Source organism: Pituophis catenifer, unplaced genomic scaffold, assembly GCF_029215685.1.
Source record: "Pituophis catenifer annectens isolate HBS135680 unplaced genomic scaffold, rPitCat1.0.hap2 SCAF_6, whole genome shotgun sequence".
Classification (NCBI taxonomy): Eukaryota; Metazoa; Chordata; class Lepidosauria; order Squamata; family Colubridae; genus Pituophis; species Pituophis catenifer.
Genome location: NW_027256886.1, coordinates 94,712,923 through 94,730,650, shown reverse-complemented (window position 1 = coordinate 94,730,650; position 17,728 = coordinate 94,712,923). Strand labels below are relative to the sequence as shown.

General features: G+C 44.9%; 1 protein-coding gene across 1 annotated transcript in view; it reads left to right on the top strand.

Annotated features, from left to right (window-relative positions):
• Positions 1 to 17,728, top strand: part of ANK3 (ankyrin 3) — a 181,742-nt gene that overhangs the window by 101,605 nt on the left and 62,409 nt on the right. Inside the window, exons 18-24 of the mRNA XM_070944945.1 lie at positions 947 to 1,045; positions 5,106 to 5,204; positions 5,330 to 5,428; positions 6,087 to 6,182; positions 7,988 to 8,060; positions 8,219 to 8,281; positions 17,514 to 17,637. Of these exons, the coding sequence (XP_070801046.1) occupies positions 947 to 1,045; positions 5,106 to 5,204; positions 5,330 to 5,428; positions 6,087 to 6,182; positions 7,988 to 8,060; positions 8,219 to 8,281; positions 17,514 to 17,637 (653 nt within the window). The remainder of the gene's footprint in view (positions 1 to 946; positions 1,046 to 5,105; positions 5,205 to 5,329; positions 5,429 to 6,086; positions 6,183 to 7,987; positions 8,061 to 8,218; positions 8,282 to 17,513; positions 17,638 to 17,728) is intronic.

Genomic DNA, 17,728 nt, shown 5'->3' with positions numbered 1-17,728 from the left:
TTTGCTGGGCATTAAACCCAGGCCCTGATGATACTAAGCTGGCAGGAATAGCCAAAACCATAGAAGATAAACTCAAGATCCAGATGGATCTTGACAGACTTGAACCCTGGACCCTATCTAACAAAATGAAATTTAGTGTAGAGAAAAGTCTTACACTTAGGCAAGGAAAACCAAAAGCACACATACAGACTGGGTGAAACCAGTTTAATAGCAGTAACTGTGAGAGGGATCTTGGAGTCTTAGTGGACAACCAGCTAAATATGAGCCAGCCGTGTGCAGCGGCAGCCAAAAGAGCCAATGCAATCCTAAATTGCATTAACAGAGGGATACAATCAAGATCACGTGAGGGACTAATACCACTCTGTAAAGCCTTAGTAAAACCACACCTAGAGTACTGCATCCAGTTTTGGTCACCACCCTATAAAAAAGATGTTGAGACTCTAGAAAGAGTGCAGAGGAGAGCAACCAGGATGATTAGGGGACTGGAGACTAAAACATATGAAGAACGGTTACAGGAACTGGGCCTGGCTAGTCTAGTGAAGAGAAAGACCAGGGGAGACATGATAGTAGTCTTCCAATATTTGAGGGGCTGCCACAGAGAGGAGGAGGGGGTCAAGCTATTTTCCAAGGCACCCAAAGGCCAGAAAAGGAATAATGGATGGAAACTGATCAAGGAGAGATTCAACCTAGAAATAAGGAGGAACTTTCTGACAGTGAGAACAATCAACCAATGGAACAGAAGTTGCCTTCGGAAGTTGTGGGAGCTTCATCACTGGAGGCTTTCAAGAAGAGACTGGACTGCCATTTGTCATAAATGGTGTAGGGTCTCCTGCTTGGGTGGGAGGTTGGACTAGATGACCTATAAGGTCCCTTCCGACTCTGTTAATCTGTTAAATCAGGTAAAAATCCTTCTGCCCAAAACTGATTTGCTGCATGTGATTTGCAGAGTGGCCTGACTCCACTGCATTTGGCAGCCCAGGAGGACAGAATCAACGTGGCAGAGGTGCTGGTCAACCAAGGAGCTGTGGTGGATGCACCCACGAAGGTAGGTTTTGAGGAAAGATTGTATTTAAACAATCCCGGAAGGGGCAAGTTAAAATGGGTAAAACCAGTCCCAACCCCCACGCCGCCCTTTCTGACTTGGGAATTATTTCTTGTGTCGACGGCACCTATGTTAAAAAAGGTATAAATAAGTAAATATAACACCACAGCTGGGTGGAATTACGGATGCAGTTGATCAGATCTCTTCTGGTGCCTGTCCAGCTGCCTATGGACTCCTTTCTGGGCCCTTCTATTGTATAACTGATGTCATCATTATGTTATCCAGTCTGTGGATGGATGGTCCTTCTCATTTCCACCATAAAGCCTGCCCCGAAGCCTCAAGTACTCTGTCTCCCTCAATCCCAGATGCACTGTTCTGTTTTGGAACTGATTGACCTGTTTAGCTGTGAGACATATGACCTTGTTAGTGTCTTGGACAAAAAATTCAGTGTCAGGAGGTTCAGACTACAACTTCCAAAATCATAATAATCGCTCCCCAGGCTGGCTAAGGCATACAGGTGGTGCGTCCCTAAATCTTTGGATGGTTGAAAGGCAGCAATAGATTTTCTTCAAGAAGCTTGTTGACTCCTGGCCAAAATTGTTGATGCAAAAGGCAGACTGAAGAACTCCTCAAATCGGGAGGAGTGGATCTCGTAAGAGTAGATAAATTGGACAAATTCTCTTCCTTTAGATCAAGGATCTCCAACCTTGGCAACTTTAAGACCTGTGGACTTCAACTTCCAGAATTCCTCAGCCAGCCCACAGGTCTTAAAGTTGCCAAGGTTGGAGACCCCTGCTTTAGATCAGGCGAAAGAAGGTGCTTGCCTTCATTCCCTCTCTAGCCTTAAAAACAATCACCACCACAACCAAAACCCAAAACCCAAACTTGTTTTGAATAGGAGGCCCAACTGCCTACCTGGGTGAAGGCAAGCTGTGTGGTCTCCCTGCCTTCCTGCTCACAGAAGGACCAAGGATCCGTTGTGGACATAATAACAGACATCCCAGCTGGATAGTCTGATGAAAAGGTTGCCAGCCTCTTTCTTTTGGCGGTGGAAAAAAAAGTCTGCTCCAGTAATAATTACCTGCCCTTGTCCTCTTATCAAAGGTCAGAAAGCTGATTACCTGTCATAAAAGTTGGTGCTGGCACGGTAGCCTGCAGTAGCAAAATTCATGGAGGGGAAAACAAGCAGAGAGAGGAGAGGAGAAATCCTAGACATAAACACATCACATAAACCAGAGGGCTCCAATCTTGGCAACTTTTAAGACTTGTAGACTTCAAGTCTTAAAATTGCCAAGTTTTTCTGGCTGAGGAATTCTGGGAGTTGGAAGTCCACAAGTCTTAAAGTTGCCAAGGTTGGAGCCCCCTGACATAAGCCATCACATTTAGGCCCAAATAAATTAGGAAATCAGTTGGGAACAGCTTGAAGAGGAGGAAGTGGTGGTTGTACTTTCAGTTTCTTATTCTACTGCCTCTTTCCAGCACATTCAGTGTCTCCAGTAAATCATTTTTAAAAGCATTTCTTGACACCCAGAAGCCCTGGCAACTTAATTAGAAGCCTCAAGATGGGACTCTGTTAACTTGCTTAGTGCTGATTGTAAAACAAAATAGTCTCAAACTGGGTCTGAAATGCAGTCTCAAAAATGGGGACATTGCTGCAATATTTAGGGCTATTTTCATTGCATTCTTTGCATTATTTACCTGGCACAGAGAATAGTAATCAAGATGTGGGAGCCCTGATAGTCAAGTACAAGGAGCAGCACTTGGATCTCAGGCCAGATCAGAATGAAAAGGTGCAGTCCAAATTGGGTCTCCGTACCAGGAATTCACCTGTAAGAAGCCAGTCATGTAGTTGTTGACTGTATCACTAGATGGCATCACGTATACTTTGCCCTCTGCTAAACCAATCCAGAAATTAAATTCCCTCTGCCAAAAATTATGTAGAGAGAAACAGAACTGTGCTCAAGGGTTGTGTTTGCACATCGTATTTACTAGTGGCTTTATTTGCAGGACATGTTAAGTTTGTTTAGCATTGCACTTGATTAGGTTCGTGTGAGATACGTTCAACCTGTTTGGTTAGCTTACAATTCATTGCATTGTTGAACCCACCAACTGGCGAATTCAATAACCAAGTCAAGTGTAATCTCATTTATTATGTTTCCTTTTTTAGATGAAAGAAAGGAAATTATAATGAATGGAAGATTAATTCTTTTTGTTGTTTCTATTGGGTCTTATATGCTCCACCAATCAGTTCCATAAAGGAAAGAGTGGAGAGGCTAAGTTAATGGTCAAAATATTCACATTTTGACTGAATTAAGCTGAAATAGTATCAGGGGCATTGGCTCTGTTTTATGTGCAATCTAAAAGGCTATTTGTTGTTAAACTAGAAAAGATAGATCAGGATCCAATCTTCCCAGAGGACTGTAGACCACATTTTGCTTAAATCTTCTGGATGGTCTTGCAATACCTCAAATAAATTTTGGGCTGATTCTCAAAGCAGGTTCATGTTCAAGAGTTGCGATGGTGCCAAGGAAGGCAACAGGACTTAGTACATAAAAGCGGATGCTTGTTGACCTCCTGCTGAGTTGTCTGTAGACCATCTGACCTTCTCCATCCAGAGATGCTGGGCAGGGCTGTGAGAAGGAAATGCTGGTCCGTTTCATCCTTGCTTAGCTCTATCAAGCAAAATCTGCTAGCTGGCAGGATCTCAGTACATCCTGTTGGCTTGTGTCATAGGAATATCACTGTATTTTAAAAACAAACAGTAGATGCCACCATAAAAATGTGAATAGAAATGCATATGTTTGTTATCAAGCGTGCAACTAAGTAAATAGCTGCATACTAACTTGCGTCTAATAAATAAATACTGTGTTTCCCTGAAAATAAGACCCTGTCTTATATTTTTTTGAACCCTGAAATAAGCGCTTGGCCTTATTTTCAGGGAGGTCTTATTATTTTGGGGCACGTGGAGCAAGATGGGGCTCCTCTTGCCATCTTACCTGATTTCCAGCTCTGCGTTTAAATATTTTCAGGGGGAGACTTATTTTAACGCATGCACCTAAAAGCCCATTGGGCTTATTATCAGGGGATGTCTTATTTTCGGGGAAACAGGGTACTTGTGTCTCAAGGAGGAGGTGTGGGAATGTGTGGAGGACTTTTATTTGTGACGCAATTATACATCAGAAAAGATCACATTACCTTGACTCTTTTGTGAACTGTCCCTGTCATGCGTTCCCAGCTCAGTTCTGCTAAATAAGCATCTGTCTCAAAAAGAGAGATAATATTATCTTGATGCAAATGATAAGGCTTAAATTGCTCATGACTTTTAAGGGTAATTGTGGTGATCCTTAAAGGTCTGAAGACACCACCGCCTCCTCCTTGTCATCAGCATTTTTGATGGAGCAGAATTTTTTCTCTCTCGGGGTTCCCTCCCTCCTTTTTTTTATTGTGTTGCAATCCTTGGGGGGCTTCCTCAGCCCTACAGTGTCAGTGTATATGTTCATTGTGACAGGAGCCACACAAAAAAGTGAGCATCCTTCTTGCCATGTGTCCACCCAGTGTTTTCATCTTGCATTTCCTCACAGTTGCTCAGGTGAACATTTCTGACCAGCCAGGCCCCTCCCAATTTGTGAGACTTTGTGATAACCCCATGAGATAGGATAGTTGTGAAGGAGCCTTTTAGCTCAGCTTCCTACTTGCAAGGGGACTTGAATCCAGATCTCGTGGCTCAAAGTCCAACAGTCCATCTGATCGAGGCAGCGTTCCCAACCTACAAAATTCCTAGCTAGCATCACAAATTCAGAAATTGGGGTATTGATTAAATATGGCTGCTGCCTTTCTTTGGTGCCCCATTGCAATAGGGATTCAGTAAACTGAGTCCATCTGCTTTTTGGTTCAGTGTATTTTCTGAAACTCTTTTTAAAAACACAACTGGAGCTCCTTTAATCCTTGGTGGGGGTGGAAGAGAAGACTTGGAGCCTAAATGCATTACGTTATTTAATTTAGTGCCATATTAATCATCCTGCCATTCTTTTTTGCACTTTCCTTTGTCTGGATTTAATTTTAGATGGGCTACACTCCATTACACGTCGGGTGCCACTATGGAAACATAAAGATAGTTAATTTCCTCCTGCAGCAATTTGCAAAAGTGAATGCCAAAACCAAGGTGAGATTTTTTTCTCTGACCCTTCTTCCTACCTTTTGCCTGCCTTCGTTTGTGTGGATGGGGGGGGTGGGGGGATTTCTGGAGGGTCTCCTGCAACAGCCCCCTTTCACTTTTCTTCTCTTTAGAACGGCTACACCCCCCTGCACCAAGCTGCTCAGCAAGGACACACCCACATCATCAACGTCCTGCTGCAGAATGGTGCATCCCCCAACGAGCTCACTGTGGTAAGAAATTGGGTGGGTGGGGAGATCTTGGGCCCTACTTTTGGCAGGCTTCCTCTTTGGCTGGTAACCGCTGCTCTTCTGCTTATGTTCATAATTCTGGGGTTCTCAGAATGGAAGGATGCAGCTCAACTCTCCATATATAACCCTGCATGTCATGGGGGTCCTTCATGTCAGACTTGTACCGGGGTCTCCTCATTCTCAAGGAGCAAGTTGCCCATGGACCATCCATCCCTCACTCCTGCCTGTGGGTGGCTTTCATAGAGAAGCTCAAGAGCGATCATCCCTGTCTCAGGACAGTTGAGATGTTTTTGCTATCTGGATTTTCAGCCAACCTTGAAGGGAAGCCCTAAAAACTAGTGTTTTCCTCACCTCTCCGTTCTGTACGGTGCATTTAAAATATCCCTTTTCTTGGAATTCATAAGCTTGGTCACAGATGGAGTGTTGATAACCCCAACTGTCTCTGTTTGCTCTTCAGTAGTTGGTTGTTCAAGCCAGACTTTACTTTTCCACTTGCTTCCCATGGAAACAGCCTCAAACTAACCCTTTCTAGTAGATAGCAGCTAAAAGTTCCTGAAGGGAAGCACGCTGGACTTTTAGTTGCCTCTTCAGTGGAGAAGTTGCTAGAGTCCCTCTTCTTAGCATGCTTTTCCTCCTCTAGAATGGGAACACTGCCCTGGCCATTGCCAAACGACTGGGCTACATTTCTGTCGTTGACACGCTGAAAATAGTGACGGAAGAGACAATGACGACAATTGTAAGTATGGCTACCTGTTCATAGGAAGCTGCTATGTCTTTCCAAAGAAACAAATAGAACAGAAATGCATCTGAGGGCTCCTTGGTGCTCTCTGAGCTTGGTTGCTTTCGTGCAGATAATTTAATTATCCTGATGATGTTTCCTAGTTTGGGTAATGAAACATCTGTAAGAAAGCCGGAAATGGGCCTGTTTCTGGCCTCCAGAGGGTCTCTGGATCCTGGGAAGGCTGTTTTCGCCCTCCTGGAGGCTCGAGGAAAGCCTCTGGAGCCTGGGGAGGGAAAAAACGCACCCCCCACCATGGTGCAGGGGGCTATCTAGTACATGCCCATCATGGCCATGCCCACCCAGCAACCGGGCAGAGAACCCCTTGCTAAAATTTTTGAAGCCCAGCCCTGCCCAGGACCCTTATTTCAACTTTGAGTACAAATATTCTCCTTTATTAGAAATGCATCTGGCTCCATGCCAAGGCAGTCTATCCACCTTAGATGAGAGCTGGTCCTCAGAATGATTCAGGATAGCCAGTTTCTATTACAGAATCCTCTCCGGGTGGGTTTTTTCTTAAAGACGCAGCAGGAAAGAGCAAAAGGAGCCAGTTTTGGAGAGCTGGAAAATTTTCTACACCACCTTTCCTGCAGTCCAGCTCGAGAGAGTAACCTCCCCTCCTGGTTATAAGAAGAGGTTAGCTGGTGCGCTTCAGGCTGCAGAAGTTCCCATGGAGACCTTTGTCTCCACCGCCTGAACAGCCTCTATTTGAGCTGAGAGCTCAGGCCTCAGAAGCAGGAAAGTGAGTGCTGAAGGCAGATGAATATTCAACAGAGGGAAGCTCACAGTAGAACCCATCTCGGCTCTCTCCTCTTTTATTTTCATCCATTTCAGAAATTCCTAACATAATTCTAGGCTTAGAGAGTTGCCTTTGCAACTTGCGAATAATTTTACAGAGGCAGGTTTAAAATAAAAAGAACTAATGGAAAGCAGAGCAGCAGGTCCTGTAAAATGGATCAAGACGAAGAGAAGCAGGTGAAACGGAGCAGTGAACACAATAACTACTGAAACAACAAGGAGCAGCCAGCCGTGTTGTATTGGGAAGGTTGTGTTCTCCTAATGTTGCACGACATTCGTTCAACATCTTTCTTTCTTTTTGTTACCGATTGGCAGACTGATATCCTCCTTTTGTCTCAAATTAATTTCCGCACTTGTGAAACAAATAATGTTCATTGTTTATTAAATTTATATCCCTCCCCCTATTTTTTAGGGTGGGAAAACTCAAGATGAAGTACATTAAATTCCCCCCACCTCCATAGGCTAGGTGGGACCGACTGGCCCAAGAAGTGAGGTGGTTCTGTGGATAAAAAAAAGAGGGGGGGTGTCCTTGAACCCCAGTCTTTCCACCCCGCCCCAGACCTTCCTTATTAGGAGATCCCAGGGCTGTGGAGTAAATGGTGTGTATATGGGGGGTGGGGGAGAAAACTTTTTGAGGAAACCAACGGAAAGTAGCTACAGTAGACTTGCCTGGGAGCAGCCATGTAGAAACATCCCAATGGGTAGCAGTAGAGATCACATTGTATTCAGACAGTGGGGGGATGATGGAGGTCGTAGTCCCACCTACCTGGAGAGGATTGGTCCACACAGTGACACTGGCATCCCTTTGAGTATTTGCTGTAATGATAAAATAGGCACATGAAATACTGCAAGGCGTTAGGGGAGAAAACACACACCATTTCATGTAGATTATTATTACAACAGTTTCTGGAGAACGTTACTGATCATTTTAAATTGAACTGATGCGGCTTCTTTCTTTTTAACAGACTGTCACAGAAAAACATAAAATGAATGTCCCAGAAACCATGAATGAAGTTTTGGACATGTCGGATGATGAAGGTATGTGGAAGAGAAAACGGTGCTAGTTGTGCATGAAAGATAACTTGTTATGAAGAAGACTCCCTTTCTGTGGGGTTTTCGATTAAAATTGCAATGGTAAATTGTTTCCCTGGATTTGTAAAATGAGGCTAACAATTTTGTTCACTTGAATTGTGCAGCATGTAAAGTGAATGCCCCTGAAATACTCAGTGAAGGTGAATATATTTCAGACGCTGAAGAAGGTATTTCTGGCGCCTTTTCTCTCTGAGTTGCAGTGGGCTCTGCCCTTCAGAGTTTCCACTTTTTCTCCTAACATGCCGCCTATCAAAGCTGCATATACACTACAGTTTGTACTTCTGGTGCAAAGCCAACAGGGCTGCTTTGACTCTTTCCATTAGACCTGCCTTGCCCTTGGTTAAGCCCACCCCTCCCTCTGCCTGTGACAGGATGAAGTTTTACAGAAGGAGCCCCTTCTGGGCATGCAAGAGTCTAGCATGATTGTCCTCCATTTGTGGGCCCAAGAAATGGGGCTACCATAGATGATGTGGCCCCAGGGGACCCGTTCTTTTTCTTCCATTGCACAGATTTATTTCAGAGCTGGAGTCCCAACCAGCATTAGTGTACCTGTATAAACAGAGATAGCGTAATGGGGTGAACGTAACGAGGTGAATCCCCATGACTTGTCCCAGCTTCTGCCAACCTAGCAGTTCGAAAGCACGTAAAAAAAAAAATGCAAGTAGAAAAATAGGGACCACCTTTGGTGGGAAGCTAACAGCGTTCCATGCACTTTTGGCGTTGAGTCATGCCGGCCACATGACCACGGAGACGTCTTCGGACAGCGCTGGCTCTTCGGCTTTCAAACGGAGCTGAGCACTGCCCCCTAGAGTCGGGAATGACTAGCATGTATGTTTACCTTTATAAACAGAAAACAGAGAGGTTTGGGCCATATCTGAGTGTTTGGGGATGTATCTTCAGACGGAGGTGCTAATTGTCTCCTCTCCCACAATCTCAAGAGTCCTGCAATAGTGATCTGTTCTGGGAAATGTTTTGCATCAGATTGGCTGATCCCAGTTTTGCAATGACTTTATATTTTAGAGAAGCATGTAAAGAACAATAGTACTGGCTGTGTTTGTGTATAGTTATGAAGAGAAGAGCCCCATTCAACAACATTCCTCATTTTGTCAATAGCAAAGAGTAGAGGTAACTTTTTCTGGCCTTTCAGTTTCTTCCGGCCTGCAGTTTCTTTAGCACAGATGGAACGTGCTTAACTCAGCAAGAATTTTAACCCTGGTCCAACTCTCTCACATTATCTTGCCCTGTTCAAGAACCCCGTGCATCTTTTACTATGCGAAATTCCTTATTAAGATGTCAGCTGAAACTTTTCTTTGATGAAAAGTACTAGTCATACACACTTATGTATATGCAGCAAACTCCTCTTTCACTAACCTCCTTTGTCAATTCTCTTTAGCCACTAAAGTTCCTTCGTGACCTCTTACTTGCTTTAATGACTGCAGTTAATCAGTATAACCTTCTGATTTGGTTCAGGTCGAATCTTTACTCTTTTAATCAAATTGCCATTAATCTTCTTGGGGTATTCTCTTACGCGGCTGTTGCTTTTTTTGTAAAATTAAGAGTTTCTATATTTTTGTATTAATCAGACTGATAAATATAAGGGATGTATATTTTAACTGTCTCTATGGAGGAAAAGTAGCACAAATCTTTCTTCCTAGGGTTGAAAGGAGATGGATGGATGGATGGATGGATGGACGGATGGACAGACAAATATGGGCTATTTTTAACTTTATTGTATATGCTGAAGTCTGAAGTTGATGTTGGTTAAATTTCATTAACAAAAACTCCTTCTCTATAGCTGTCTATTGCCAATTGCAGGTGATTTATTAATTGATTCTTTGACTGTCACATTGAAAGCCATCCTGAGTTGCCCATTAATGTACGGTGAGCCAACGTTGATAGAGCCAACATTGATAGGACAGAGAGTTGAGTTGTAAAGTTGAGTTATGTTTTAAAGAGATAAGCTTACATTTTGATGAATAACAAAATGTATTTTGGCTTTTGGAATGACAAGGAAATATTATTTGGAGGCCAGCCAACCTTGGTTCTTGCTTCTGCACTGTGCAAAACCTGTTCAGCCTGTATATTTGCAAACAAACGTATTAAACGCCTCCCAACAACAGGAAGAAAAACCCTGAGTTCCCAATCCTTGGAAAGTATGAAGAACAAAACAGCACTTACTAGGTGCCACATCCAGAATACATAATAATACTTGGCTGTGTCTTTATAAATGTTTGCCTTAGAACCAGAGACATAGTAGACTAGTTGGTGAGCAAGATGCCTGTCTCTTGCAGAGCAACAAGTCCACAAGGCAATGAGGAAAAACAGTGTCAGTTACTTCTGTTAGTCCTTTTTACAGCAGGGAGGTTTTCATTTGTGCTCAGATCATTCTGTATTATTTTGGAACAGGGTGGATAAAAATTGACGATTTTTTTAAAAAAAAGTAATTTAAAAATCAGGATTTTTTAAACTTTAAATTGGATTTTTAAATTTTTTTTCAAATTTATTTTAATAATATGTTTTTGGAGTAAAAATCTATCTGAAGATATGTTTTTTATTAAAGGTACATTAATAATTTATTCAGCATGAAATGGAGCTTAGTTATGTAGCATGAGGCTGTATATTCTGCAATATTTACATTTTTGGTAAACTCATTCAATGAATCCAAGCTCTGCAAGCTGAGATAACATGCACTGCATTGATGCATTCACACAATTTCATAGTAACCATGAGATAAATCATAAAAATTGAAAGGGCCTGGTGGCTCAGCAGACGGATAGCATTGTGATTAACACCAGCTGTCTGCAATTACTGTAAGTTCGAATCTCACCAGGCTCAAGGTTGACTCAGCCTTCCATCCTTTCTAAGGTAGGTAAATTGAGGACCCAGTTTGTGGGGGCAATAAGCTGACTTTGTATAAATATACAAAAGTATGAAGGCTATTGCTTAATGCATTGTAAGCCGCCCTGAGTCTCCGGAGAAGGGCGGCATATAAATATATAAAAAAAAAACCAAAAACAAACCAAAGTTCAGGAATATTCCTTTATTCCATTGTTTTGCAAATCTATATACAGTTTTATCTATCTATCTACAACAAATCTATCTTTTTTGCAAACTATGATTGTTTGAAGAGAAATGCATCTGTACCACCAGGCTCTTAAGTGTGAGGAGGAAGGGCAAGCCGTAAAAATGAAGGTGAAATATTCTAAGCAGCTTATAAATACAATATTAAAGAGCACCTGTCATTTCAGATCCATCATGGCAGCGGGCATCCACTCACCGGCAGCCCGCCATGTCCCTCACCTTGTGATGTCACTGCAGCATCACCAGCTGTCCCATTAAAGTGAATAGGACTGTTGGTGAATCAACAGTGGGTCAGAGGAGGAGCTGGTGCGGGACAGTTGTTCTTTTAAAATTATGATTTAAATTGAGTTGATTTAAATCAAGCCTTTTAACCAGTGATTTAAATCATGATTTAAATTGTGATTTAAATCGATTTGATTTAAATCAAGTCCACCGTTTTGGAGTATCCATCTTTAATGCCTGCTGAAAGAGAGGGTAAAAGTGAAGACTCCTTTAAGTAAAGGGCAGCTTCTGGTGGCCTCTTGGACACATTTGAGGAGCTTTCACAACAGAATGGAAGGAGTTGGCTGTGGGTGTCTTCTAGAGTATTTCTCAGGTTCTGTGGTCCAATGTAGAGCATAGGGATTTCCTGGTTGGCTTTGATTTAAGCATGAACCAAGTCCAATCTTGCTTAGCTACTTTTCCCTTGAATTGGTGCTTCATGCTGGGAACAGAAGAGATACTAGTGCAAAATAGTCCTTCAATAGTCCCCTCATCATGTGAGAGCCAAAGCACTCAGACCCAGGTATTTTTTTTTAGTAAAGCTAGAAATGTATATTCTTACAAGAAGGACAGAATGTTATCGCTAGTCTAGATTTCTGTTAAATCCATTAAGCGCCCACTACTTTTTCTCATATTGATGAATAAATTCAATAAATAAACTCAGTTACAGTGGCAAAGGCTGCATCATTAGAAGACTTGAAGCATCCATTAGGGACAGAGAAATCACAGAGAAAATTGGTTTGGTACCATCCTTTTCTTAGAATTTCCGTCTAGTCAACAAGTCTTCTTCCCAGTAGCTCCTCCTCCAATTCCTAATCAGCTCCAACCTGGCTAGATTACCTGAGATCTGTCAAGATCAAGTGTTTTTCGCACTATAAGATGCACAGGACCACAAGACGCACATTAGCTTTAGAGAAAGAAAACAAGAGAAAAAAATGCCTCTGCATCCCAGCATCCATCCGGTATTCATCTGGCCAGCGTCCTTGCAGCAAACAGCCTGGTCAACTTCAGCATGTTATCGCAGCCCCGGCACGTGGCTCGTCAGGGCTCTGCTCTATTGCACCCACCACCGGTCAACTGAGCTGAGCGGCTGCCACCGCTGGAACCACACTGGAACCTTCACTGCCGAACAGCTGATTGGTGGTTGGATCAGCCTATTGGAATACTGCTGATCAGCTGTTTTAGGTGGCGGGGATCGCCACCACCACCTATCACCGCTGTCACCTATCACTGTTGCCGATTGCCGCTGATCACTTATCGGCAGTGGGCAATCAGTGATTGGCAGCGGTGGCGATTGGTGGTGGCGGTAAACGGCAATTGACGGTGATCCCTGCTGTCTAGAACAGCTGATAGATGGTATTCTGGGAGGCTTCAACTACCAATCAGCTGCTCGTCGTGTTCCCCGGTGGCAGCGAACAGCGGTGGCAGTGACAGGTGGCACCAACACCCCCCCACACAATATTCACTCTGTAAGATGCACAGACATTTCCACCCACTTTTTTTGGGGGGGGGAAGTGCATTGTATAGTGTGAAAAATACTGGATAGGTGTTATAGTATGGGGAAAACCTCTGGTCCCCCCAGTAGCTCCATGGGGATGGCAGATCTTCAGTGCCTTCACAAATTTTTCAAAACTGAAAACATATAATGCAGTTGTTATTTTAGCTTTTTGTTTTTGTAAGAAAAAATTCTAATTCTGGTCTTTAACATAATTTGGGAAAGCCAAATCCACTGCATTTGACACAGAAACCAAATGAAGCCCAATCAAGCCGCAATCTTTCTGTAAGAAAACTCTTGACACCCTGCTTGCATCCCAAAACTTCAGAGGCCAAAACACCTTTAGGAAAGGTGAAGTGTGAAGCCAGCAAGAGGGTGTCCTGGCAACCATTCCTTCTTTTTTAGTCATTCAGCAATTGAGAAAAGGAAGAATAGCCTTTTAAATGGACTTGGAGAGCGCTGGACAAGTGGTCCATAACCAGAACCGAGGATGGGAACGGCTTGAGAGTCAAAGAAAGGAGCACAAGCCAGCTCTGAGCTCCTCCACACTTTCTCCTGCTCCCCTTTAGACCAGGGGTCTCCAACCTTGGCCAACTTTAAGACTTATGGACTTTAATTCCCAGAATTCTGGGAGTTGAAGTCCACAAGTCTTAAAGTTGGCCAAGGTTGGAGATCCCTGCTTTAGACAACACCTCAGTTGTGAGTTAAGGTGGGCTGTGATAAGATAGGATGGGAGAAACCTAACCATCAGTCTTGAGGTCTGCAAATCAAGGGAATGACCTATGGCAGGGGTCTCCAATCTTGGCCAACTTTAAGACTTGTGAACTTCAACTCCCAGAATTCCTTAGCCAGCAAAGCAAAGCTAGCTGAGGAATTCTGGAAGTTGAAGTCCACAAGTCTTAAAAGTCGCCAAGGTTGGAGACTTCTGCTTTAGACAACACCTTGTGTTTTTCAGTTGGTGCCCTCCTTCTCCCTTTCATTGCTTGCTGCCTGCCAGGGGAAAAATCGCCAGGTGGTGTTAATGATTAGCCAAAGCAGTTGTAGTCTCTGGCCTGGGAGGGAGGAGGCCCTTTCCTGACGTTCAGGAGACAAAGCAGATCCCAGAAGCCCCCCACCTAAAGGGATCTGGGAATCCTCCGACCTGGGCAACACCCCCCCTTTTTCCCCTCAGCTGTTCGCCCCTCGCAGCATCACCCCCACCCACCCACTCCCCCCACTTCTGAGGGCTGATGCGCCTTTTGGTTGGGTTTCCGCCTGTCCCAGGCCTGCAGGCTTAGCCCAGGAGGGAGTTTCATATTACAGGGCGAAGGGGAGGCGAAGCCGCTAAGACACCCAAGCGGTGCCCTCATTTCCATACAAATCACAGGCTCGCCCGCCTGCCTGCCCGCCTCCGGGGTGCCGCTTGCGCTGCCTGGTCCTTCCCGCCCGTCCGGCCGGCCGCGTCGGAAGAATGCCGAGAGGAGGAGGAGGAGGAGGCGGCGGGCGGGCTGGTTCGGTGGCCCCTTCCCTCCGGCAGCCGCTCTCCGCTTAAGAGCTGCGGGGAGTCGCTTTGGGGAGAGGAAGGCGCCCGGGTCCCCAGCGCACGTTGCGGCTTGGGGTGGCCGGAAAGCGAGGAGCCGCCCCAGACCCCGATGCTGCTTTGGCGGCTGAGGATCAACCGCAGGAGCAGCACCAGGAGCAGCAGCAGCAGCGCTTGGACCTCGCGGCCGCGGGCGGAGAAAAGCAGGCGGCCGAGGACGAAGCGGGCGGAGATGGCTCTCCCAGGCAGTAAGACCCTTTGGGGTTCACACACACCCGGGTGTCAGCAGCGACTGGGATAAAGGCGGAGTTCTCCAAGGGGAGCTCGAAGGAATCCCAGTTGGCGGAGAAAGGGGGAGAAAGTTGATCTCGGACTTGGTGGCTGGCGGGGGAAGGTATTTTTAGCCTGGCTGGGAGTTAAAAGCGGGACTCCGGTCATCTTGTTCAGCACCACCCCCACCTGCCCCCCCTCCTCCTCCTCCTCCTCCTCCCTCGCAAGGGTGGTGAGCCTAAAACCCCCAGAGCCGCAGTCGTGGAGGAGGGGAAGGAGGAGGAGGAGGAGGAGAAGAAGGGGCTTCATTCAGCCAGGTTGGGAAACCTCCGTGGGCAACTCTGGTTTGTAGTTGCTGGTGTAACCTCGGGCGGATCCAAGCACCCACGGGAGGTGCGCTAGCTTGCCCTCTTAAGTGGAGGGGAACCTCAACATTTCCAGGGCCTGTTTCAGACGATCTTTGTGGCTGTTGGAATGTGGCTTGGAGGATGACACAAAGGGGGGGGGGAGATTAAGGCAGGGGAAAGTTAACCCCTGGCGCCTCGGCTGTCTTCTGGTTCAGGTTGATGATGAAGGAATCTTCCCTGCAGTCTCCTGGCTGGTGAGATTTAAGGCCACAACCCGCCCTAGGAGAGAGATCAAAGCCCATTGCTATTTTGCCTGGGTGGCTGCTTTAATGGGGTATTTTACTTACATGGTTTTAGAACATGGTTCATAAACTGGTCTTTACCTGAATTATAATAATGAGGGAAGGCAAAGGCTTTGAAGTCAAGTCAAGTACTATAGATTCAATATGTTGTTTTCAAAATGCAAACATCTAGCAGTCAAGTGTGTAGGATGTGTGGCATTTGTACCTAAGCCACATTTACAAGGAAGAATTTATTTTTATTCTGACCTCCTGACATGGAAATCAAGGAAAAGGTGAGGGGGCATTTCATTTTCCTCAATATACACCTCCCAGGTTGTTATGAATTTCACTTCCACAAACCAGGATGCACAAATATCATCTTCTGCCCCATAGATGGATCTGGTCTCTTCTCTGAGGGGTCTCTGGCAGGCAGGGTTGTAACAGAAAGGAGACCAAGTAAAGAGTTTTTTTCTTCTCCCTAAAGCCAGGAGACCCAGGTCTTTGCTAAAATCTGTTTCTTCCTGATCTGTGTCACTCTGAGGTGTCTGTACCTCAAATAAAGCAGCTTAGCTCGGAATGTGAATCCAACTTTGGTCTGTCTTTCTTGGACCAACCTGGACCACCCTGAGATTGACCTACAGACACTGAACTTCTTTTGCCTTGTTGCCCAGAAAGAGAAGGGACTTCTTTGGTGTTTGTCATATCTTTACCTCAACTGTGGATTCTCTGTGCCTGAAGAAAAATATAGAGACAGCTCCCATTCTCTCCAATTCAGACTGCTTCAGTCTGAAGCCCCTTGGGATTCTATAGGTTGTTCTTTTGGGTCACCCTTGTCCCTTGCTCTGAAATGTCCCCAGCAGGAGCTCCTGGAAAAGAATAGAGAGCTATGATTCTGGCAAAGTGAGGAGAGGGTGGGACTCACTAAGGAAACATTCAGTGATTAAGTAAGATTACAGAGCAGAGCGGATGGCCCACCACAAATCTCCACATAAAGTTACACCCAGAATCTGAATCTGGAAAGGAAAAAGTCCCCAGCCATTTCTGTGGTTGGCACCAAACTGGTTAAAAGTTAAAAGCAGTGTGGACAGGTTTGGGAGGGAGAGAGCAGACAGGAGAGATGGAAGCAGAAAAGGGGGTCCTGTGAAAAGCCAAATTTTGAAGAAGAAGATGATTGCTGGTTTTTGAGCCTCCATAATGCTGGGCTACTGTATGGGCGAAACAGACCCATGACTGTCCTAGAGCAGGGGTCTCCAACCTTGGCAACTTTAAGACTTGTGGACTTCAACTCCCAGAATTGGAAGTTCTGGAAGTTGAAGTCCACAAGTCTTAAAGTTGCCAAGGTTGGAGACCCCTGTCCTAGAGAATGTTCACTTCATTTAAAAGTGATCACACTGAAAAAAAAAAGAGAGATGGTGCTCAGCTTCCTTGAATCGAGATTAGATTAACAGCTGGACCCACCTGTATTTTCTTTTCTGCTTGTGGGGAGGTACCAGCCTAAGCAGGAGATTCTCAGGTAATTAATATTTCTAAACTTAACCTTCAGGGCACAGATTATAAACCAGGGAGTGGAAGAATGAAAGGAAGGAGTTGATTTTAAAGTTCCTTGGATTTGGGCTGAGCATCTGGGGGCCAAAAAGCCCACAGCAGATCACCTGAGGCTGTCAGAAAGCAGCTGCCCAGCTGTATCACCCTGTTGTGAGTTCAGGTGAAATGTGATACAGGGATCCCTTTGTCTTTATTAGGTGTTCTGGATGTCACCAGTTTGTCTTTCTTTTTTTAAAGGCTGCTGTTGAAGATGATGATTAATCCATGAGATAACATTAGGCTCAATCTCATCCTTGAGATGCATAATGCCCTCTGCTTTGGCATGTACACAGAGAAGGGCCCTTTTTATGTTTCAGTAGGAATGAACCCATGAAGGAGGATTTCTCTCTTTTTTTAACAAGGAAGAAACAGATAATGGTTGATGTTTATCACCCTTCAGCAGGCCAAACTCTGTGTGTGTGTGTGTGTGTGTGTGTGTGTGTGTGTGTGTGTGTGTGTGTTTTTGCGTGTGAGTTTTATTTCCTAGCAAGGTTTTTAAAGGTGGGCACCCCAATGTTTTGGATATGTTCCTGAGTTCCACTTGCTTTTTTCTGCCGGCAGGTGAAGATGCAATGACGGGTGACACGGACAAGTATCTCGGACCCCAGGATCTCAAAGAATTAGGGGACGATTCTTTGCCTGCCGAAGGCTACGTGGGCTTCAGTCTGGGAGCCCGGTCTGCCAGGTATGAGCACGTTCTCCTCGTAAGCATCTTCTTCCAGAAAACATCTCTTTGTGCAGAAGTTCATTCAAGTCCCATAATGTCACGGCCTGGT